Genomic DNA, 26006 nt, shown 5'->3' with positions numbered 1-26006 from the left:
AAATAGAAAATTTTTCAAATGGAAAGACCAAAAAGGGAAAAACAGAAACACTAAAACAAAGAGAGAATTTTATGCAGTTACTGAGGTATCCAGGGTGAGGCACGCATCTCCTCTCAATAACCAGCATTCAGGTTCAAGCTAACAACAGGCAGAGGGAGCTGGGAGGACACTGTCAGTTGGCCATGCATCCACTGCAGCAAATGTACAAGACAGTTATTTTATGTAACATCAAACTGTACCATGCATACCAATCCAAGGATGGAAAGAAGTAGACATTGAACTCAATGATGACTTGTGTGGACATATAATTTGGGGGCAAATTAAACACTCACAAAAGACAAGTGAAGACCTAAAGGTAAAACTCTTACAAGGCATGTGGGCTTAGCTGGACCTACATCCTTCCCCAGTGGAATCTGATTCATGGATTGTTCCATAGCTTCTTCACACAGAACTGGAAAGAAACAGGTTAACCTGTTTTGGGGCACCCCACATCCATCTTTCAAGTGCTGAAGAAAGAGGGAAGGCTTTCATCATTTTAACCTGCTCCATTTTAAATGCCTTTAAGCAGATAGATTTGTCTTATCTGCAAGTTAATGAGAAAAGTTCAGGTCCACGGATGAGGACAATTACCCATTTATGTCCTCATAAAGCTACAGCACTCTTCACACTGCTTTCAGCTTTTGCTTGGCTCAGGAGCCTGTCAGAAACTGATTCTAAGTGTTATATACTGGCTTCTGTTTGTTTCTTTAAAAAGGTATGTTGGAGTTACACCATGAATTTACATGAATTCGACTATCCTGTACTTGGCCCAAAGGATTAAAAGTAAACTCCTAGGAGAGCAGGTGATTTTGCCTGTGCTCTGGACAAGCACGCTGGGGACAAGAGCATCTCTGAATCCCTCTGGTTCTCTCACTTCTCCAGTACATCTCGGAGTCTGAGCATCTCATTGGATTTAGAGTGATTCTGGGATTTGGAAAAAATAATTTTTTAAAATAATTTGATTATTGGTGATTTATACCTTTGTACTAACTCTGTAGCCCTATCCCTCATTTAAGATGCAAATCCACACTAAATAGGAAGAGAACTATGTGGGTGGCTTTGAAATTGCAGGCTCCTCCTAAAGCGCTCATACTCACCCTTGGCCTCACTCGGTGCTGCTTTTATATTCCCAGATCAACAGTGCCCTCCTGATTTTAAATTTCAGAGGGCAACTCAGAACTCCTGGCCTGCCAGCTCCCTGAGAAATGGCATTCTCATGGACTTCTACCTTCTACTTTTGTTGCTAGTTTAATCATGTCAGGTTCTCCGACATGAGTAGTTTTGTGGGCGGGGGGAGGGAGGGGATTATTAATCCACCTTCACATGATGTTTATTTTCAGCTAGATCAAAAAAGAGAGAGAGAGAGAGAGAGAGAGGGTGTTGGGAACCCTCTGATATTTCTGGTATTTCCTGAAATTGCATACATAGGTTAAATCTGTCCTGAGGAGAGATGTTTAATCATTTGCAATTATGGTGCTCCGCAGAGAAAAGGTTAAAGATGAATCAGTTTTCTCTAAGGAGTCTGGGCTGGGGGTGCACTCGAGCATGCATTCTTGGCTAACCAGAAGAAGGAAGCCAGGACTTACGTTCTGTTTCCCCACTATGTTATCAAAGGGCAGTTCGGGGCTCCAGGATCCTTCTGTGAATGTCGCCCCACTGTTTCTCCTGTCTGAGGAGCTCACCGATTCCTTGACAATGTCTTCGGGCAACGACAGCAGACTCTCCTCAGGCTGCTTAATCAAATAGGTCTCTATGTTATGCTTCCTCAAGAATTCGTTTCTCTCTTTACCATGACCCTCTTCTACGTTATAGTCACCGTTGAGGCAGTCCAGCGTGGCTTTGGAAATGTGAATCCTCCTGTGTGCACAAAGCATAGGTCATTATACACCCCCGAGGTGGCCTGCAAAAACCATTGCTGTTTGCCGTCCTGGGCAAAGCCAACATCAGGGCTACACACGGGTACTGTGAAGACATATTTTCAAGGACAATACGTGCTCCCCTGAAAAAGCAGAAAAAAATAAAAGAAAACAGAAGTACAGGCATAAATCAGTGAGCAGCGTATCGCTGACTTCACCCCAAGGGACACTGCAGCCTCTGATAAAATCCAGGCTTGCTGAGCCATACCTAAGCACCTCTTTTGACTTTTCCTATGACTGTCAGCCTGATCCCAGCAACCTTCAAGAGTCGGTGATTTTTTGGTATTGTTGACTGTATTGGAAAACCAAGTTCCATAAATGTTTCTGAGCCCAAAAGTAATTATTGTCCAAATCACCATGAAACCACAGCAGTTCCCTTAGTGTCTTGGGACTTTTCTCCTCATTTTAATTTTCATATATTTGTGCCTGGATTCTTCTACTTGTCTATCATCTTCTTAAAAATAAAGGCAGGTCTCAGGAGTTCACACGGCTGCATGGAGGGTCCTTTCGGAAAACTACTCTAAGATGCAATTTCTTCTAGAAGGTGTATATGGCAAGGAGCAGGGAACAGAGAAGTCAACACAGGTAGGCAGGTGGCTGGCTAGGCTCACTCACAAGGTAAGTGCTCATTCCATCACAGCTCATGATCCAAGTTGTTGTTTTTATATTTGTTTTAGCAAAACAACAGATGACATCAAGAGCCTTAAGGATCAGACTTGAATTGTGGAAACTTCACATCGTAAACCCTTTGGGGAAGAGTTTTTCTGTTCTCTTAACTGTCTAATTCAATCAGACTACTTATTTGTGCTGTATTGTGGTCTGGGTAGATTAGTATGGTGATGATGAGCATGGACTGTTTGGCCAGATTGCCTGGATTGAAATCCTAGCGTTACCACTTGCTAGCTGAGAGATCTTGGGCAAGCTACTTAAACTTTCAATAAGTCTGTTTTCTCACCTTAAATATGGGAAAATAAAAGTACCCATCTCTTAAGGTCATTGTATTCCAAAGTTGATTTGTGTAAAGACAGTGTGTACGGTACACTGAACATACTATAAAAGCACATGCTTAAATAATATTCTCAAAAATGCCACTGTGAAATTACTGTTGTCTATTCCATGCCTCCTCAAGGCTTACAGGATACAGCCTAAGCTCTGAAGAAGGCTTCTGAGCCCCTCTCTTCTGGGCTCTACCACTTTAAAACTCATTCTCTGACACTGCTCCCTTCCTGTACCCTATGCTTTCTCCAGCTAATCAAGTAACTGGCATTTCTTTAAAGCCAAGGTACCATTTCATGCCTATTAAACTCAGAACAAGCCATGCCCTTTGCCTGGAATGCTCATCCCATCTTTTCTACAGGACAATTTCTTACTCCCCAATTCAGCTCAAAAGTCATTTTCCTTAGGCTGACTTTACCACTCTTCTGAATGAATGAATGAATGAATAAGGGAAATGCTTAAAATTTTGCTTCGCTTTTGCAATCATAGAAAAAATATATCCAAGGAAGGAAACAATAAAATTTTTTAAAAGGAGCATTTCCAAATGCATCGTACTTTTTAGTACTATCTCTACTTCCCCGTTACCCTTTTTACCCATCTTGCTAAGCTCCTGTTTATAGAGAATAACTCACTGCAAAGGACACAGAAAGAAACAGAAACTACAAGAAAATGCATTTCTGATCATTTAAGATACATTCTCCATGTTTTCCAAACAAGTATCATTATACGTAGTCATCGATTTCAAAAGCAAGGCAAGATAATAAAAATAAAAGCATGTGAAACATGTTTTGAGCTTTCTTAAGAAATGTGAGTAATGTGTGTAAGTGCAAATTATTCTCATGATGAATTTTGTTAACACCTGGGAACTCAGTCATGTTAACCTAGGGGAATAGAAAAGTCATTGACCTTCTATGAAATGGATGCTCCGGTCTTCTTTCTCAGATCAAGTCCAGAGCTAGGGGCTAGAAAGCTGTCTTTTTCTCCCAGGCAAAACAAAACTCTTGGGAGTGTTTTGTTAAGTCCGATGGTTGATTTTAAATAAGTTAAATATCAACCTCATTTGATATTTTATATGGGTTCTACATTTTATTATTCTGCTGTCAGTGCTCAAGGAGACTAATATTTGCATATACTAAATCAATACTATGTTTTCAAACACTGTGGAAGACATCCTCACTTTTATTTATTGCTGACTGTTCTGCTGAAGTTATAATCAATATACACTTAAATGTTTTGACAGAAACTGGGCTTCAGATGTTCATTTTCATCCTTGTTAGTGCCTTGAGCTTGGGAGTGAGGCATTTGCAGATGACAGTGTGGTAATTACATTTCCCCCTAAAGAAATGAATCCAGTCTCAGACAATATTCTCATACATGGAATGTTGGGTCAACATTTTCTGGTAATTTCAAATGCCAGCATATAATAATAACAGTTATGAAAGTAAATAAGATGTAACAGTTGGGTGACACATTTTGCATAAATGTTATTTTGTAGCCAAAGGTATTCCTAGATGCTTGGCTCTGTGGATCATCTCATATAATTTCCATTCTTCCCAACCACTCTTGGGGACAGGCATTTCTTCACCTCCTTTCGCAGATGGTGAGATGGGCCCGGAGATAATGAGTAAGTAACTGGCCTGAGGTTCTATCAGTGGAAGATGACAGTGCAAGATTGAGACAAGGACTTGCATTTTCAGAGTCTTTTCAAGACCCTACACTGTAGCCCATGGCCACCATGACAGCTGTGACCACAGTGAATATGTCCCGAGCACAGGACAAGGGACTTTATATGCATTATATATATCATTTAACAGAAGCTCCGGAACAGTGGTCCTCAAAGTGTGGTACCAAGGCCAGCAGCATCAATATCACCTGGACCTTGTTAGGAAGGCCTATTCTTAGATCCTCTCCAGACATATGGATCAGAAACCCCAAGAGTGGGGCCCAGCTACCTACAGGTTAACAAGCCCTCAGGTGATTCAGACGCATGCCAAGTTTTGAGAATCCCTGCTTGTTTGGGGCCACGTGGCCGGTGTCCATGGCAGAGAAAGGATTTTCATCCAATTCTGCATGACCTCAGGGTCAGGGTACTAACCACTATGCCATGGAGTTGTACACCTCCCTCTCGCTTCTGTTCTATGCCTCGTGCTAGCCTCTGGGGACACAGTGAGGGCCCGGACAGTCATAATAAGAAGACAGTCATGAGCAAGTTAGATACATTAGAGAGTACAGTGATTTAACAGTGAGGGACAGTGAGGCACTTACAAGCTGTTTTTATGTGACATCTTTAATATCTTTGAGCCTCAGTTTCCTTATGAACACAAGAAAGCTAAGACTGGTACACCTGCTTTCAGTACTCTTTGCTTTACTGTGCTTTGCAGATAGTCCATCTTTTGCCAGTTGAAGGTCCGGGGCAACCCTGCATTGAGCAAATTTATCAGCGTCATTTCTCCAACAGCGTCTCCTCACATCAGTTTTCTGTGTCACATTTTGGTAATTCTCACGATACTTCAATCAGTGTCATTATTATTGGATTTGTGATGTTGATCTGTGATCAGTGATTAGGACTTGCTGAAAGCTCAGATGATAGTTTGCATTTTTTAGCGCACATTGTTTTTTTTTTAAAACATAATGGTACTATACACTTAAGAGACTACAGTAGAGTGTAAACATAGCTGTGATAGGCCCTAGAAAACCAAAATATTCATTTGACTCGTTTTATTGCAATTTGCGCTTTATTGTAGAGGATCTGGAACTGAACCTACAATATCTCTAAGGTATGTCTGTATTTACTATGTGGAGTGTCATAAGATCAAACGATATAACATATTGATGGTAGTTAGCTGACTTGTGAGTGCGTGGTAGGTACTCAATACATGTTTGGAACTGGGGGCTAATTCTCACTAAAAGGAAAAGTAAGCTGAGTTTATTCCTATATGTCCTGATGGACAGGAAAAGGAAGTAGACATTTGAAAAGCAAATAAAACCCAACAATTTCAAACCAGGTAGGATTTGGAGACATGTCTCAGTTTTACTACATTTCTGCACATGGGCACATCCTACGCCTCAGCAGACCTGGATAATGTATAGAAGACTAAGTACTTTGTAAGTACTATCTTATTGGAAGCCAAGTTCTTGAGGTCGAAAGCATTCTCAGCCCAACTTTACGGTGAAGAAACCAGGCAGGAAGATTCAGAAACTTGCCCCAGCCTCTATAACTGGTAAGTAGTAAATCCACCATTCAAATACATCATCAGATTTAAACTCAGTCACTCCTGTGTTTCTTGGTGTGATTGAGAATATTAGTTAAACTGGCCTCCAGAATTATGTCACACACCCACAGAGCTGTGTTCTGCAGTTTGCAAAGGGAATTTACCAGGCATACGGGAACTCTTCATGCAGCTACGCTTTCAAGACATATACACAGATAGATTAGCTGTCTGGTTTGTTTGGATCCAGCAGGTAGTTATTGTAGGAAAATCCCAGAGAATGTAAGGATTTAAGAAACCCAGTGGTGACATGTTAGGCTTATCTTAGTTCCAAGCCGCATGGCAAGGAGTGGTGACCATTAAAGACAGTGAGGGCTCCCTTAAAAGGATGGACATCACTGCATGGTTTACAAAGCGCTTCACACCCACTGCCCGACATAGCCTCAGACAAAATCTGTGAGGTGGACTGTGCCTATTTGGCAGATGAGAAAACAAACCCTCATGGAGAAGGGACATAAAATCACAAGGTACCATATCAGTATTATCATCTCTCTTTTTATAGTGAGACTCAGAGAAGTTAAGTATTGGCCTGAGATCATGCAGACAGAGCAACAAAAGCCAAGTCTGTGCTAAAATCACATGCCAGGAGGTATGTGTGTTTTACATGACTTGCTAAGGCAACAGAGCTTAGTACGGGGCAGCGTGGAAATCCTAGTTTCTCTGATACCACCTCCTACAGTTTATTTCCCATGATACTATGTTACCTGATATTAAATATAATTAGCAAGGAATGATGGCAGACACCAGAGAACTCTGACTCCAAAGGTAGGGTTGGGGATGAGGCGTAGGGAAAGGAATATGTGTACACCTTCTGTCTGTCTAAACTTTCTGTCTGCCTCTTGGTCTATCTATCATCTATCTATCTACCTATCTACCTATCTATCTATCTATCATCTAATATTTATCATCTGTTAGAGAGAAGTATGTGCAAGAACTCAGTACAACTTACTGGTTCACATATATCCAAAATCTTATTAGGCCCAATCTGCATAAGCAGAATCTCACTACTACTTTTCAGGGTTCAGTGACCCCTTCCAGGCCACTAGTACCACTGGGGATTCTATACCCACTGGTCTTGCCAGCCAAATTCAGAGAGCTGAGTTTTCAAGGTAAGTAAGGTCATATAGAAGGTCAGGAGGTCTTACCCCTGACTGCCCATGAGAATTGCTTTAAGAAGTTATAGACTCTGCACAGATTCTGCTTTATATGTACCGACATGGGTCTGGACACCAGTGGTTTTAAAATATTCCTCCATTGATTCGAATGGGAGTCCAGTCTGGAAAGCAGTAAGTTTTGCAGGGCTGGGTCCTGAACATCTGCCTGCCGTCCCACCACCTTCACTACCTGTGATGAATTTCACTAGACTTTTGAGGCCAATATTTGTATGACGTTTTAATGTCCTGTCTCCTCCTAAACAACTGCTTCTCATAGATCGATACCTCAGAATTCTGCACACAGGAAACCAACTGCCACAGAGTGAGCAAAACGACGAGGGTTAAACAAGAAGATGGCTTTGCTTTGACTTACCCAGGGATTCCTCCAGATTCTAGTTTGTTCGCAATGTCCACATCCCAGGACCAGACATCAAACTGCCACTTCCGCAGGCCCAACACTCCACACAGCACTGAGCCCGAGTGGATTCCAATCCGCATGTCCACATCATGCTTCGTCCTTGACCTCACATACCTGTGGACATAGGTGAAATGGAGGCACATGCATAAGGCCGGAGTGGACACTCTTGGCTTTGGTGGCAGCCCAGTTCTTCCCAACTCTGTAAGTTCAACTCCTGCCCGTTCATATGCCACCTCTTCCATGAAGCTTTCTTAGGTTTTTCTGGTAACAGGAAGGAATTTCTTGCTCCCCTGAGCTCCCCTACCCCTCTACCTGAAATTTTAAGTGTCCTTATCACCCTTCTCCCCAAACCTGCTCATGCTATACAACCTGTCTCAGAGAATGGCATCAACATCTTTCTCCGCCAACTAGTGCATAAACCTGGGATCGACTATAGATTCTGCCCTCCGTGGCATACTCCATTTCCAAGACAAGTATTTTCATTTTCATTTTGTTTCCTTCTCTCTCCATCAACACTCCAGTTCAGCAGGCTTCAGTCTGGGTTCCCTGCCCCAGGCTGAAATTCTTCCAGCCCATGTTCTGCCAGGCTATCACATACACAAATGTGACCTCGTCACTCCATCACTCCTTCATTGAAGACTCTTTGCTGACCTCCTACCCCGAAAGCAGTGGATTCCAGAGCAGAGTGCTCACGCCCCAGGGCTGAGCGGGTTCATCCCTGGCATGCAGGAAGAAAATGTTAAAACCTCCATTTATAGCTCTTTAAAAATCTTTACCCAAATTTGATATATGGGTTGCCCTCATTGACTTCACAGGGTCCATGCCAGATTGTAAGCATGGAGGAAGCTTCTTGAAGAAAGAAAGCACTTCTGCTGTTGGAAGGTTTCTGCAGGCACCCACATCCCTTCTTCAATTTCAGAGCATTTCAAACAATTTTAGTTTGAGTTAAGTGATGTTGTTTTCATAGAAAGAAATTCAAATGGTAGAACATAATACAGTCAACCCTTGAAATCATGCGTGGAGATTCAAGCCTTGCCAATAGTTGGGCTTAAAAACATGACCGCTAATCGTGGAACGCTACATCAAAAACTAATGATGTAATGTATGGTGATTAACATAACATAATAATAAAAAAAAGAAAAAAAAACATGACCCCTCTCCTCCAGCCTTTATTTGAAAGAATAAATGAATGGATGATTCCACGTACAAAACCCGAATCTCTGTCTTCACTGTTCTTCACAAGTGGTAAGATAATACAAAGTTATTTAAATAAGAAAGCAAAATTGCTGTGGGTTGAAAATATAGAAATATTGAAATAAATCAGATACTAGGAAGGCAGTCGTGGGAGAATGTCTGTGGCTAAAGAAATAATTCTTGTCCCTGGTGAAGATTCTAGTTTCTGGGCCAAGGTTTTAACTTTAACTTTTATGTTAAAATTATATAGTACCCCGCCATCCACTAATGAAGCAAAGAGTAGAAGCCATGTGGAAGAATGTAATAAGGCAAGAGGAGAAACAGCGTCCAGCAGCTGAGAGGAGCATTTCAGCTCTGACACAGTCACCCAGTGAATGTGTGTGGGGCAGGTCGCTGGGAGAGGTCATCTGTGCTGTCGGCTGGCTGGGTCAAGTACTACAATACCAAGCACGTGGCAGGATTGTACTCTCCTGTATATTCCATGTTGTCCTGGCCAATAAAATGTAAACAAAGTGACATGTATGATTTGCTTCTGGGCAGAAGCTTTAAGAGCTTGAAAAATCACACACTCTCTCTCTCTCTCTTCTCCCCCCCTTCCTTCTGTGTCAATTGTCATTCAAGCACACTTGGGAGAGAGTTCGAAATTGGGGTTCTTGAATGAGGACGATGTCTGGTGGTCCCTTGCCACTCCCCCTAAACCTATCATAGGGTTGGGACAGAAAATATGAGTGAAAAATAACTCTTTGCTGTTTTAAGCCACTGAGATTTGGGAGGATGCTTGTTACTTCAGCATAACCAGGACCATGCTGACTGGTACAGTCATCAGTCCCAATCTACCTTCTTCCCATTACCCCTACAGTGGAGGGCTTAATATGGACTCTACTGCCAGACTACCTGAGTGTACGTCTTGCTCTGCCACTTCCTAGCTGTATGACCTTTGGCAAATTACTTAACTTCCATCTATAAAATGCAAATAATAATAGCACTGTCAGGATTAAGTGAACAGATGAACGGAGAGCTGAGAAAGTGTCTGGCACAGGCGAAGGATGACTTGGTTGCTCATCACATACGAAGGAACTGCAGCCGAGAAGTAAAAGGAAGTAAAAGCTTATGGTCACATAGCTGGTAAGGAGGATTCTAGGACCAACCTGGGATTGTGTGTCTTTACCCCTCACCCTCTTTGTAACATAGGTACTGTCTATGGCATGTGATCTTGGGCAAATAGCTTGGTCTGACCCTGAGTTTCAAGAGCTACAAAACAAAGCTCTAGCAGATTGCCTCACTCATGGAGCCTTTGTGAGTCCCAAAGGAGGTAATGGATGTTAAAATGCTTTGCCAACTAATTGTGAGAGACTATTGAACAGCACACTGTGCTCATGCCATTAGGTAATTAACACGATACAGGGAATACATTGGAACCTCTTAATGAAAAGGCATTTAGATTTTTTATTTTCTTCTGCAAAACAAAAATCATAAGACAAAATTTCCTTATTGCACTGTTTTTTTTTCCTTTCTTTTTGTTATGTCTGGGATTTGACTTAAATGAAAGATAGGAATAAACAGTGTGTAAAAGTAATGAATAATTTACAGGTATTGATCCTCCTTGGAAAGGCGACCCGGTGGTTGTACAGAATCGCAAACACACACCATGTGTTTCAAGATCAGCTCTGGAGGGGAGGACCTGTGAGCATCCTTGAAGCTAAAATGAAGGAATTCTGCTCTGCATTACAAGTCTTGTTCACTTCTTCCAAGGCAGAGCCCTAGGGATGCTTTGCTCTGCGCCTCATCAGCCACAAATAAAGAGAATATGACTAGAGATCACTTGCATTCTACATATGTGTACCCTCTCTTTCCTCCCCACAAACTCTTGAGCCTCTGGAGGGCAGGGGTACTTACTATCTTTTATTTCCACATGCCCAGACCATAGCACAACGCTGAGTGCGCAGGTATAGTCAGTGCTCAAAAGTATTTACTGAATTAATGGACAAAGCTCAAAGGCTTTCTTGCTCTGTGGCTCCATGTTGTCCCAGGATGCTTCTAAGAGTCCCAGGAAACCACAGAGGTGTCTTTGAACCTGCCGCATCTTCCCCCTTCAAATTAGGCAGCTTTGCTCTCATCTGTTTCTCATGGCAGGCTTCCATCTAAGATTTCTTTTAAGTAAAGAAAGTATTAATTATTATGAATTTTTGCAGTTGTATGTCAAGCCGGGAACCAGTAACACAACTTGCAAAAAAATTGAAGATGTCATTTCTTTTATTTGAACCATTAAAGAGGAGAGTGCTTGGTAAATGGTAAAACATGAAAACCCTGAGAATTTTTCTTTTGATTTCAATGCTTCAAATTTTTTTTAGCCAATTAATCAATCTGTAGAAGATGCTGGAGGAACGATAGGAAGCATAATCTAGTAGCCATCACTGATCTGTAAATCAGACTCTCTCTACTGTTAAATGAATGGATGAATGAAAAAACCAACTTCAGCGGCACCTGGGTGGCTCAGTCAGTTAAGCGTCTGACTCTTGATTTTGGCTCAGATCGTGACCTCAGGGTCATGAGATAAGCCCTGTGTGGGGCTCCCCCTTAGTGTGGAACCTGCTTAAAATTCTCTCTCATCCTCTCCCTCTGCCCAACTCCCCTCACGCCCCTCCCGCCTCCCATGCTTCTCTCTCTCTCTCTTTAAAAAAAAAAAAAAGAGAGAGAGACCAACTTCAGCACTGCAACAGTTGGTACTGTGGGAGGAAGGATACCCAACTCCTCAGCTATGGGGGCAGAAACCGGAGTTCCAATGTTGGCTTTATCCCTCGCTGGCTGTGGGAGCTAGAACAAACACATGTATGCATTCCCCCGTCTCCTCTGTCAGTGGGAATGATATCAGCTCCTCAAAGCAAATCACTCTCAACACCACCAAGGAGCAGAGTGTGCATTGAAGCAAACCAGGATGTGAAGTTAGGTTTCCCCACTTGCTAGATGTGGCCCTTGGGCTGCATGCATTAGGCCCCAAGTCCTGCTCTTTAAGGTACAATGGGAAAGAGAATGGGTCCCTTGCAGAACTGTTAGGATGCTTTATAAACTCATGTATATAAAGCCCTTAAACTGGTGAACATGCAAAAATAATAACAAATACTAATTTTTGTTAGTAATAACAACTTATAACTACACATGTTGAATTGGATAAAAAAAATTATAAATTGATCACACAAACTTTTCCTGCTTAAACTGTGCCTGCATTCACTCTATTTGCAACCAAACCCATTTCATACACCAGGTAGGAGTTCCTAGGCATAAATTGGCTCCAAAAGGAAGAACTAACTTATAATTTAATAAAAACTTGGGTCCTCCTCAGCTACCTGGGAGAAACAGTGCCCTTGAACATTCTGGAAAAAAGGAAAGGTGAGAGAGTTAGCTATGGAGGTCATCTACGATCACTGTGTCACACTTTATCTTTACAATAACCCTGTATATTATTATCATCCACACCATTTTCCAAATGAGGAAACTGAGTCTCAAGCAGTTCCTTTCTTTAGGTCACACAGCTACCGGTGAAACAGCTGGAATTTCACCCCGGATGTATGAGTCTAAACCCAAGAAGCCATGCTCAAGGGTATATGGACCACTGAGGTCTGATCTGGCTCTGCCCAATAGGCCGATGACAGTCTCTACCAATTAATTCCAAAGGCATCAGACTTCTTAAAATGTTCGAAAGCCACCATGTCTTATCCTAGCATAGAAGTTGCAATTTCACAAAGTGCTTCCTTTTGATGCCTACAGTGATTCTGAGAGGTAGAGAACTATAAGGATTATAAGCTTCCATTTTACAGATGTGGGAATTGAGGCTCCAAGACAATTCAGGTGAGTCTATTACCTTTTTTTTAAGGTTTTATTTATTTATTTGAGAGACAGTGAGAAAGAGAGAGAGAGAGAGCACAAGAGTGGAGAGGGTCAGAGGGAGAAGCAGACTCCCCGCTGAACAGGGAGCCCGATGAGAGGCTCAATCCCAGGACTCCGGGATCATGACCTGAGCTGAAGGCAGATGCTTAACTGACTGAGCCACCCAGGCACCCACTCTATTACCTTTTCTGTGTCAGGCCTTTTATGTTCATGATCTCATTGCATCCTCACAACCATCCAATGCCACCAGAGTTCATTCACTCGCTTGTTCATTCAACAAGCGTTTCTTGAAGACCTCTGCCAATATAAGTAGTAAACCAAATGGACGAGTCAGGAAGTCAGCGTCCGTAGTAAACCAAATGGACGAGTCAGGAAGTCAGCGTCCGTATTCATAGAGCTCCATGAGGAGGGTTTACTCCACTGCACAGCTAAGAAAGCCTGAGCAAGAGAGAGGCTAAGTCATTCAGTCAAGCACAGTAGGTAATGGCCCCATCGGTCCACACTGCGCCAGATTCCAAGTTGAGTGCTCTGCTTAACTTAACTGCTGCCTGCACTCCCTTCAGCATTAGACTCTTGTTTCTCGAGTGGAAAGTAATGGAAAGATCTAATGTTGCATTCCTGTTCCAAAACAGTGTGGACCTAGTGAGAGAAACAATCTGGCCATCCATTTTCCATCACAGAGCTTTATGTCCTTCTCTTTTTTGCTAAAATAGATTTTTAAAAACCTGAGGTTGCCCAGATACGTGTTTGTGTGTGTGCTCCACAAAGCATACTTCTTTAAACTCACAACCGTCTTCTTGTGCCACTGAATATTAATGTAAACTATGATGCTTCATAGTTCCCCATTTTCCTATTTTGTAGTACGCCAAAATTTATTTAAGTAATTCTTTGCCTTTGGGCATTTACAGAGTCCAGTGAACCAGCTTAAGTTCTCTCTCTGCCACTTTCAAGCTGTATGTCACTGCTCAGAAGTTATTTCTCCTGTCAAAGCTTCAGGTTCCTTCTCTGAAGAGTGGGGGAAGTAATAGTAGCATCCTCAATAGGTTTAGGTGAGGTGAGCCAGGAACTCTAGTCTAGTGGCTGGCACATGGTGAGCCTTCACTTAAAAATAGCTTTATCAGCTATCATTACTAGATAGATTCAATCTTCACCATTATAAATGATTTTGCAAAAAAAATTTAAAAATCCTGTCCATGGACTGAGGACCACTCTGACTGCTGTATCTGTAAGAGGAGAGGGGACTTTATGGATCCTATAGTGAATGGCGTTTCAGAACAATGAATAAGAAAGGGGGGGCTCTTAGGGGGACAGGATGAGAGACAAACAGTGATTGGTGGGGAGGGAAAAGGAGGAAGGAAAGAAGGAAGGAAAGGAAGGGGAACAGTGGGGGAGTGGAGAAACAGAGCAAAAAGGAAGTACAAGAAAGAGAGAGAGAGAGAGTAGGAGACACCAAGAGGGGGCTTGGGCATTCTTGCCTCAAATGAGGGCAGCAGAATCTCCTGTGTTTCATTCCTTGTCCTGCTATGTTGCTTGGCAGGGGAACCCGGCCACAAGGATTAAGATCTTTGCTCCAATTAACTGTTAGGGAACAGCCAGTTCCTGCTTGGCATTCTGGTGTCATTCTATGACTTTTTAGCAACCACACTGAAAAGACCAGGCTCTGCAATTTTCATTAAGATTCATCAAGGAAGCCTTTCGAAATCATTAATAAAGATCCTGCACATAACAGCCCACCTTAACTCCACTGTCTTCTCAGCTATCAAGCGTCCCCAAAATAGACCCAGGGCATGTGAAGAGGAGCCACCTGGAGACACTTCTCAATCTATTTAATGGAACTATTATCTAAGCCAATTTTAATTAATTTAATTTTATGAACAGACATGCATGAGATGGTATTAAATGCTTCATTAGAAATAAAGTTACAATCACTTTTTTTTTTTTTTTGCCATTCATCCAGCTAATGTCATGTTTCTAAAATCAAGTATTTTTGATGGGATGGATTTACTGTGAGGCTTGATTACAACTTATTATCTTGTTCTTCTCAGATGTTTACTGACTTTCCCTCCCCCTCAATATTGGTTCTGCTAATTTTTTAGGGATGTATGGAGGATCTCCTGAGCTGTGTGTTGAGCCTTTGGCTATTAATGGCAGGCTTCAGGCATCAGAAGTAATCGTAGAAACCTGATGCTGAGAGGCAGGGTACCATATGGTTAAGGCCAATGGCTTTGGATTCAGATGGCTCCAGATGGGTGTTCCTTGTTCTGCCACTGACTAGTTGTGTGATCTTGTGCAATTACACAAACTCTGTAAGTTCCAGTTTCCTCATTGGTAAAGGAGAGGCCAACTTCCAGAGCTTCTGTTACTCAGGATGAACCCCAAAATTTGTACTTGTTGCTAATGGCTGACATCCGCTCTCATCAACTGCCCTGGACTATTCTGATTAGTCCGTACTGTGGCCACACTGGTTGTTCAATATTTTTCTACCACCCCTGCCTAACTCTTAGAATTGTCGTTAAGACTTAATGAGATAAAATATGTAAAACACTTGTCTCAGTGCTTGGCAAGTAGCATAGCAGGTGTTCAATAAACCCAGCTACTATCATTATTTTACTGGAATAAAATAGAAACCATAAGAAAGGAATAGGTTTCTATAACTTAACTGAGTCAAATTTCCCAGTGTCCAAACTCAGCCCTAACTACAAGATTCTATTAAATATTTGTATGGTCACCATGTGCCTGCCATCTATTTGAATTTTCAAAAGAACACTCTGAAGTTGGGATCTTATGATCCCCATTTAAAAAAGAGACCACACAGGCTCTGAGAAGTGATGTCACGCTTGTCCCCAGCCACATACCTAATAATAGGAAGAAGCAGAAACCAGATGAGGTCTGCTGATTGCAGGCCAGGGACTCCCTCCATACGTACCCTCAGAACATTCCCTAGAAGTCACCACTCAAGGAACATGGCCATGTCAGCAAGATCTAGCAATGAACTCTATCTCCAATAAAATGGAATCCTATCTAAAATTATTGGAGCATTGTCAAGCGATATATAACCTCACTGTCCTGACAAGTGTTTTGTTTAATTTAAATGTCCACATCATGTACTGTTTCTTACAGAGGCTCTCACGATCTTGGGTCGGATGGAATATTACCACCGTCCTCTTTTTGCTCCAGAGCTCGTGTTCTATTCAGGGCCTGACTTCTCTTCCCTGAATTGCTACAAAAATATCTTCCAACCAGTTTCCTTCCTTCAGCATCTGCCTCCTCTTTTCTAGAGTTAACTGAAGAGAGAGTTACTTATGTCCACAATTACCTTCTTCATGCCCCAGCTGGGAAATGATGCCTCCCTACTTTACGTGTTGGTGAGAACCCACTGCCCGAGGTACAAAGCCACAGTTGTCTCACAAGGTCATCAACTAACTGTGCGCTAACTCTGACTCTAAATTCACTGTCTGAATTTAGAAGTGTGATCACAAAAGGCTGCTTCAAATGCTCAATACACACACGCCTGCACAAATATGCACGTGTACACACACATGCCTACACGTGTGTATAGACATGCACACACACTCATGCACTCACACCTACATACCACACGTCTGTGCACACACATGCCACATACACTCAGATAGAAATGAACACATGTATATATATGCACACGCATTTACACACACACACACACACGCGTGTGCGTGGCTTCTGCCATTCCTAACAGCCAGGAGGGCATATTCTTCGTGTCTCTGTTTCCAGGAAAACACCTCTATTTCTCAGTCAAAATGACTACTGTGGAGATACATCTGAAGACAAAATGCAGGGGAAACTACTTCTGTCATGCTTGTTCTTCTGACTGCCTCGACTCTTGCTCACTTGTGAATCCTGCCAGTGCTCTAAGCAGCAGCAGCTGACCTCGGGGTCAGCTTGGCACCTGTCCTCACCTGTCTACAATTGTAGGAGGACCTCCATCCCATATTTAGACTCATTGGTGACTAAGGTACAGGGTCGTTTGAGTGCTGGCTTGCCATTTGTGCCAAAATTGTAAATCTCACCGAACAAAGAAACTACTGGAGCTCCTGAGATCTAGAGATCCAAGATCCAGATGCCATCTCTCCAACAAAACACCAGTCCCTCACTGCCAGTTTGCACTCTGTGGACCAGCATGGGACCCTAACTCTTTGAGGAAATGCCAAAAAAAAAAAAAGAACAAGGAGAGACCCTGACAAATTGGGGACAATACCTCAAATAGGGATCCATCTCTGATGACAAATATACAGAGCAGCCATCAAGTCTGGGCATACCAGTAAATAAATGGCTTATTTTCATTATATGACAACACACACAGCATCATGTTATATATGGTTCCAGACTTTATGGCTTCTCTTGAGTTTCCCGGTTGGAACAAGTGCCTTTGGGTCTGAAGAAGAAAATTGCATCTTGTGTAAGCAATGTTAAGATTGTGATAAAGTTATGTAAATGGGATTCTCTTCTATATGCATTCAGGTAGAAATATTGTCTGCCAATCCTTCCTCAGACTGCAACACTTGACTGTAAGGGTGAGAGCTCTAGAAGTCTGAGCCCATTGCAACTGAAGTTGTCTCATTCCAGAGTTCTCATGTATTCCTCTGCATCATGTTTTGTTGCTAACTGGAAGAATTAATGTTTGTTGCTAACTGGAAGAATTAATGTTTGTTGCTAACAGGACCTCCTGTCACCTACGTTATAATCAAGGAGTGTTTGAGTATTAATAGACTCTGATTCATTCAGTTAAAAAAATATCCTACTGAGCTGTCTTATTCTAAGAGAATGAAAGTAGCCCTTAAGCAACGGATGAGAGAAAGTCCTTGAGTCATTTCAACTTCTCACCTCTCACTGACCTACTCCAGAACTCGAGAGAGGAGCCCTCAGATTGGATAAAATGGTCAGGAGGAATAAGGTCCCCCCCAGAGAGATAAATGGTAACGTCCTAAGTATCTTAAGCATTTTGATAATCACCGTTCATTTTTTCTGCAATATCATCTCTGCAGCATTTCTTCTAAGCTCAAGATACAAACTCCTATGGCAAGTTTGTACATGAATGGTTAAAGAAAATGTGGTATCTATAGACACACACACACACACACACACACACACATATATATATATATATATATATATACACTGGAATATTAATCAGCTTTTAAAAAGAAGAAAATCCCTGTATATACACACATATAAGGACGGAATATTAATTAGCTTTAAAAAAGAAGGAAATCCTACTGTTTGCCTCAACAAGGATGAACCTGGAGGGCATTATGCTAAACGACATAAGCCAGACAAAGAAAGAAAATACTGTATATGTGAAATCTAAAAGAACCCTAAACCAAAAACAAAAAGGTCACATTCATAGGAACAAAGTAGAAGGGTGATTGCCAGCATTAAGGGAGGGTGGGGGAAATGGGGTGATACTGGTCAAAGGGCACAAACTTTTTGTTATGATTAAGTTCTGAGGATCTGATGCACAGCATGGCGATTACAGTTAATAATGCTGTACTTGGAATTTGCCAGAAGAGTAGAACTTAAACGTTCTCACAAAAAAAAAAAAAAGGAAAGAAAAAGATTGCTTTGTGAGGCAATGGATGTGTTAATTAACTTGACTATATAATTATTCCACAATGTATCCATATATTGAATCATCATGCTCTGCACTTTAAATACATACCATTTTTTTTGGTCAATTATATCACCACAAAAAATAAAAATAAATTAAAAAGAAAGCCTGTGGCAAGTTTTGCTACTTAAACTTGATTTTGATGTGGTTGACCAAAAATCACAGATTTTCAGAACTGGCAAAGACTTCAGAGCTGGTCTGGCCCAATTTCCTCATTTCACAAACAGAAAATCCAAGTCATCTCCCTAATGGACACCCATGGGCAAGAGAATGACGCCCTGTGACCTGTTCATCACTGTACTTCTGGCAACTAACATGGCGGCATCTGACACTTGGTAGAGCTTCACAGGTTTTGTTTTGGTTTTTTCTTTTTCTACCAACTGGCTGGTAGAATAAAGTTCACACACTTAATTAGTTGTAGAATGCATACAAGACAGCAAGTCTTCTGCATGTCAGTCCCATTGCCTCCCTTGAAGCTAGTTAAAATATTACAATTCATCCCAGTTTTCAGAGCAAGACTCACAAGTGTCCAAATTAACAACCAAGAAGCATCTGCAAGCTTTTCCATTAAAAAAAAGGAAACTCTGGTTTGGAATTTGTAGGCTCCTCTCTCCACAGTTCCTAAAGGTGAGAACTTCTGCATTTCTGTCAAAGAGGGGGCATGTCCTATCTCTTTCTCCACCAGTCTACTTGCTCTTGGGGATGGTGATGGTTGGGTTTTCATCATACACCCCATAGCAAAGCACAGTGCCACCTTGATTGGGCCCTGGTGATGGGCTGGTTCCAGAGGTGGGACCCTAGGGTCTGCCAGGGTAGCATATCTGCCCACCAGGAATGAGATTATCTGGCTAAGTCTTGAAACGACCAGTGTCACATCGATGAAGCAAAATCATATTTAGGGAAAGAGCTTCCATCTTTTTCTGAATTAGAGGACTACACAGCCTTTCCTGATGTCAACAGACCTCTGCCCCAAATTTGAATGAAGTCAGGGATCTGTCAGCAAGTAGGAGGCAGGCACACTGTGTTGGTCATGGCTCCAATTGCTTACATCCCTCCTGCCCACTCCAGGGTTGGTCTTGGAAGCCAGCAGGTGATCTGAGCCTTCAGTGGAGGATGTGTGTGGGGTACATGAGTTGTCCTCCTACTGCTCTTTAAATCAGACTGATACAGCCAAGGATCATGAACATACCACTAGACCACACAACCAAGGCATGAGTTCATTGGAAGATTTTTCTGGCCTGTTAATGGCAGGATTATTCTTCCCTTGTAAGATGAAGGCATAAGCCACAGAGAAGACTTCTACCCATGTACCCTCTTTATTGTCTTTGCTGTGGTCGGGGAAGGTTGCAATGCCTGTAGGCTTGATTTGGAGCCTCCTATCTGGAACCTCAAGGGGAGCTCTGACACCACTGAGCTTCTGTCCCAAAGCCACAGTCTAATTCCAAAATCCTTGACCTCAATAACTGTTGCCCTCTTGATTAAGCTTCTATTTGGCAGATACACTGACCATAGCCAAAAGCACTTGTCACACACTCATAAAGCCAACCCTGGTGGTAGCCCTATAATGATTTCCTGTTGGCCTCAGGCTAAAGTACAATCCTTATCAAGGCTGAGAAAGCCCTGTGAGCCCTGCCGGCTTCCAACCTGCAATGCATCTGTCACCACCCTTTCCTCCCCAGGCTGTCACTGTAGCACATCCTGACCCCCCACGTGTCAAATCACACTCTCCACTCCCCCAGGATCTAAGGTTTGCTCACCTTTTAGAAAACAGCTGTATCCCCACAAGGACACTGGTCATACCAATATGCTGGACAATTATTGAAAGGGAGGTATACCAGGAACATAATGAAGCTGGCAGGTTCATGGGTTCATATGAGAGAGTTAATGGGCATGAAGTTTTTGTGTCATAAGTCAAAGCGTGTCACCTTTCAACAAACACATCATCCACCACAAAGGACCGATGGGGTGGTTTGTGTTCATGCACATTGAAGGCCTGGGTATTATGGAAGAGACGCCAGATTACCTGATAGTTTTGATCATGCTGAGGCCCATTTCAACGCAGCAGTGGGCGTGGTCCTGGCGGGGCTCGGGAAGCCCTGAAACACAGTAGTAACAGTCCCCCAGGATTTTAATGCGAAGGCAATGATGCTCCTGGAAGGAACAGGGTGGAGAGGAGAGGACTGAGTCAGCACACAGGTAAGTGCTTCTGAAAGGCTTGGAAAGGCTGGCAGTGGGGTCAGGCGGTCTTCACCCTGGGGTTGGGGGAGCACCTACTTTTGAAATGCGCTTCTATCATCTTCCTAAGAGATTGGGGGAGGGGTACCCTAAATAAGAGTTTGAAGGCCTCAGAGGCAGAATGGAGTCATGGAAAAACACTGGACTTTGAGCTCAACAGACACAGGGCTGCATCCCAGCTCTGCCATGTACTAGCCTTCAGATGAACACCCAACATGTGGGCAGGCCTGCTAAAGTGTGGGCATTAAACACCCATATTCAGTATTCCCCTGTGAATCCTGCTCATCAATGTCTTTTTTCACAGGACAGGTTTCTGAATTAACACTTTTTAGCAGTCTTAGTTCAATAAAAATATAAATCATGCAGGGATACCTACTACTTCAACTCTGTTTTAGGCCCTTTCCCTACTAGGGTCCTGGCACCTTAAGAAGAGGGGCTGACTATGTCTTACTTATCATTTTATTCATGTGTGAGTTCATATGCTTGTTCATTGAAAAAAAATGCCAATAGGGCACGATGATTAAGTCAAGCATTGTCCCTGACACAAAGATAATTAATAACCATCCCTATGATGCACACTATATTAAACAGAGTTAACCCTCACAACAACCTTATGAAGTAGGTACAGTTTTTATCCTCGTTAAGGTAAGGGTAGTACCTTCAATACCTCATAGGTAAGGAGGATGGCACAGTTGTTTGGCAGATTCGCAGTCTTGAGGACACGATTCTTACCTAGTCTCAAAGGGCAAAAAGCACAGGGAAATGGTGCATTTTCGCACTGGATGGGAAGAGGCCGGATGACGCAGGTTTTCGAGGAAAGAGACCTTGAGGCAGCATAAAGTAGGAGCTAAGAGCACCAGCTAAAGAGTCACACTGCACAGGATTAAATCCTACATTCCCTACAGCTACTTAACTTCTGAGCCTCAGTTGCCTCGTCTGTAAAATGGTAAATGAAGGGGACCTCATTGTTTGACTGCGAGGACCATAAGATGATGCGTGTGGAGGCTTAGTATGGGGTCCAGCAGACAGGGTACTACATCAGTGTGACCTGTCTCTGTGATGACGAGTGGGACTCCTGCCCCAGTTTTCTCACATCTGTCTGTGATCGTGGGCAGATGACTTTCCTTTTCGGCTTCCTCGGCTACATGGGTGGAACTGAATGACCTCTGAGATGCATCTCAGATCTGAAGTCCTAAAAGCTTACGGGCTTTTTGAGTGCGAGGCTCTCCTTGGGAAAGCAGGGTCCAAGGGCAGAGGAGAGGAGGCACACACAGGAAAGGACCCCCTGAGACACCAGCAGTACAATGGACACCTTTGTCCTGCTAACCTACACAGCACCATGCTGGTTTCCTCATCAGATCGGGGGATTCAGCCATTGTGTTTGGGTAATGAATGAATGAAATCACTCTCCCAATACAAAACACAAATATCTGACAGGGAAAAGAGAAGAACTGACACGAGAGCCTCCCCGCCTCGATCAGATTGCCAGGACTTTGCCAACCTTCCCAAATGGGCTCAGATGCAATCTTCAGAACTCTGATGGCATGCACAGCTGTCCCAGGGTTATTTTTAGTAACTTGTGGTTCCTGTCCTCTGGCTGCTTTGTTGCAGCTAATTTTGCAAGAGACCTTCTGGTGGGGGTCTGATCAACAAGGGAAACTCCAGACCTTCAGCTGGGTCTTCTAAGACCCCTAGTGTATGGCTGGAACAGAGCCAGAGAGTATTTGGCCTACGGGTCCTGGCAGTTTCCAGATTTGTGGCATCCATGGTACAGTTATACTAAAAAAAAAAAAAAAAACTAAAAAACAAACCAGAGGGCTCAAGGGACTGCTATAAAGTTCAGTTTTTGTATTTTGCCAAAGAAATATGAAAAAAATCCATCAACAAACAAAATAACCCAAGTGCCATCCACTATCCCCATGACTTTATGAAAGAAAGGACACTTTTAACACTAAAAAAGTAAAAAAAATTCCTAAAAGAAAGGTTTTTGAACTAAATAAAATCATTATGAAAACTCACTACATTGCAGATAAATATGTGTATATTTTATCTCATGGCCACAAATTCAACTTCCTGATATTTGACTGTGAAAGAGCATTTGAGAACCACTGATCAAATAGATCACTGATGGAGATTTTGCTGAGAACACTGAGGCTGAGAGGTTCAGTAGGTGAATTCAGTCAACCATACTCTTTGGGGGCAGAATCTGCTCTGCGTGACTCAGACTAATGATAGTCTGGAGCACTGTGTGTTGGCAGTAGGGAAGGAGGAGGGGAAGGGTAGAGCAGGAAATGCTCTAGTCTAAGAATCTAACATCTGCATTCTGGTCTCATTTACCAGCTGTTTGACCTTGGCTAAATCACTGAAGCCACTGATACGTGAGTTTCAATTCCCCATCTAGAAAACGTGTCAAAGTAACCCATCTTGTTCTTAATACATAATAATGTAAGCATGGCCATCAGTTAGCAATGGTAGCAATGAGAACAAACACCTTGGAAACAGTCATCCCAGTGTTCAGTGATCTTTCTTCTTTTGAGTCTTGTCATAATAGCCCTGAACACAGGAGGACAGTTAGGATTTACACCTGTTTTTATATATGAACGTTTCAGTATGAGAGATAGGAAATATGTGAAAAATTTCGTGTGCCACAGATCAGCTGGCTAAAAGTAACGATATGGCAAGATTTCATTCTCTTTTGTGGTTGAGTAATATTCCACTGTATATATAGACCACATCTTCTTTAACCATTCATCAGTTGATGGATACTTAGGCGGTTTCCATAGTTTGGCTATTGTAAATAATGCTGCTATAAACATTGGGATGCATGTATCCCCTTGAATTAGTATTTTCGTATTCTTTGAGTAAATACCTAACAGTGTATTTGCTGGATTATAGAGGTAATTCTATTTTTAACTTTTTGAGGAAACTCCATACTGTTTTTCAGAGTGGCTGTACCAGTCTGCATTCCCACCAACCGTGCATGAGGGTTCCATTTTCTCCACATGCTCACCACCATCTGTTGTTTCTTGTGTTGTTGATTTTAGCCATTCTGACAAGTATGAGATGATATCTCATTGTGGTTTTGATTTGCATTTTCCTGATGATGAGTGATATTGAGCATCTTTTCATGTGTCTGTTGGCCATCTGGATGTCTCCTTTGGAATAATGTCTATTCATGTCTTCTGCCCATTTTTTAATTAGATTATTTGTTTTTTTGAGTGTTGAGTTTTATAAGTTCTTCATATATTTTGGATACTAACCCTTTATCAGATACATCATTTACAAATATCTTCTTCCATTCTTCCATAAAAGGTTGTCTTTTAGTTTTGTTGATTGTTTCCTCTCCTGTGCAGAAGACTTTTCTTTTGATAACTGATGAATGGATAAAGAAGAGGTGGCATATATATATACAATGGAATATTACTCAGCCATAAAAAAGAATGAAATCTTGCCACTTGCACAACATGCATTGGCTATTGTAAATAATGTAAATAAAAAAACTAGAGAGTATAATTCTTTTCTTTAAATTTTTTTATTGTTATGTTAATCACTATATATTACATCATTAGTTTTTGTTGTAGTGTTCCATGATTCATTGTTTGTGCATAACACCCAGTGCTCCACGCAGAACGTGCCCCCTTTAATACCCATCACCAGGCTAACCCATCCCCCTACATTCCTCCCCTCTAGAACCCTCAGTTTGTTTTTCAGAGTCTATCTTCTTAGTGTAATTCTAAGCAAAATAAGTCAGTCAGGCAAAGACAAATACCATATGACTTTATTCATATGTGGAATTTAAGAAACAAAACAAATAAGCAAAGGGGGAAACCAAGAAACAGGCTCTTAACTGCAGAGAACAAACTGATGGTTACCAGGGGGGAAGAGGGTGGGGGAGTGGTGAAATAGGTGATGTGGATTAAGGAGCGCACTTGTTGGGATGAGCACTGGGTGATGTATCAAACTGCTGAATCTCTGTATTGTATACCTGAAATTAATATCACATTGTGTATTAACTAACCGGAATTTAAATAAAAACTTAAAAAAATTAAAAAAAAAGGTTATGGACTACATGTGATATTCATCAACTCTTAATCAGTGAATTTTCCATGGAAACAGAGGTAAAAGCATTCTGGAAAAACTTAAGTAGGGAAAGGAAGTAATATTTATTGAGCATCTACTATGCGCCAGGCGATGAGTTAATTGCATTCCATTTATGTTGGTGAGTCTTCATGAGCCCATTTTGAGTCATGTGCCATTTCACAGATGGCTTAAGTAGGTGAAGGTCACAAAGCAAGTGAGAGGCAGACCTGGAATTCACACCTGAGTCTGTCTGACCTTTGCTGGACTCCATGCTCTTTCTCCAGGAAACTGAAGACATGATGACAGAGTCCAGAATGGTAGCTCTCCTGACAAAAATATGTTTTTGAAGCAAAGGGTGTAAAATGGTTTATCATCCTTCTGGAGCAGACACACATAATAGGGTGAATATGTTCGTGCCCAGGGTCCATTTTGCTTATAAACAAAAGGTGAGGCTTGGCAGCCTCTTTGAAAAACTTTGAGCTCAACACAAATGGGGTGTGTGTGTGAAATATAAAAATATACATACATGAAAGACCTGTCTGGTCTGTCAAGTTCTGTCAATTTGCAGGCACATTTTTCTGATCAATTCCTGTGAGCTGTCAGATGACTTGACAGTAATATCCAAGCAACTTCTTTTTACCAGAAACTGCTTCTTTTTACCAGAAACTCCTTAAAATATTAAGGAAGCAGGTTGCTTTGAAAAAAAGATATTGAAAAGGAAAAATAAAGTAGGGTGAGGGTCTTCTTGCAAATTTTACTAAGTGAGTTTTAATATAAGCTTTTTCTTCCCATCTCGATGGCTATGATATAGTATAAAAATTTTGGACGTTTATGAAATCATGTTGATCATAGATGATAATGAGATGATAAAAGCACCAAATTATCAAAGGTAGTTATATTGTTGGGGAGGGAGGGAATTACGGGGATGTATACCTGCTGTATGCTCTATACCTTTGATGTTTGAATTTTACATAATGACTAAGATTGGCTTTAGTAATCAGAAAAAAGTCAATAAAAAGTGAAAGACCGTGGGACACCTGGGTGGCTCAGTCCATTTAGCATCCGCCTTCGGCTCAGGTCATGATTCCAGGGTCCTGGGATCGAGTCCCAGATCTGGCTCTTTGCTGAGCGGGAGCCTGCTTCTCCCTCTGCCTCTCCCCTGCCTTTGCTCTC

The 26006-nt window shown here is 42.0% G+C and overlaps 1 protein-coding gene across 1 annotated transcript in view; it reads right to left on the bottom strand.

Moving 5' to 3' along the window:
* ADCY8 (adenylate cyclase 8) overlaps positions 1 to 26006 on the bottom strand; it is a 226994-nt gene that overhangs the window by 99480 nt on the left and 101508 nt on the right. The window contains exons 5-7 of the mRNA XM_028105668.2: positions 20542 to 20669; positions 7748 to 7906; positions 1626 to 1896 (exon numbers count right to left, since the gene is read on the bottom strand). Of these exons, the coding sequence (XP_027961469.2) occupies positions 1626 to 1896; positions 7748 to 7906; positions 20542 to 20669 (558 nt within the window). The remainder of the gene's footprint in view (positions 1 to 1625; positions 1897 to 7747; positions 7907 to 20541; positions 20670 to 26006) is intronic.

This window comes from Eumetopias jubatus, unplaced genomic scaffold (assembly GCF_037043125.1).
Source record: "Eumetopias jubatus isolate StellerSeaLion01/CBP00866 unplaced genomic scaffold, mEumJub1_p1.0 scaffold_4, whole genome shotgun sequence".
Classification (NCBI taxonomy): domain Eukaryota; kingdom Metazoa; phylum Chordata; class Mammalia; order Carnivora; family Otariidae; genus Eumetopias; species Eumetopias jubatus.
Note: the sequence above shows the minus strand (reverse complement) of the source record. Positions and strands in the feature narration are given on the sequence as shown.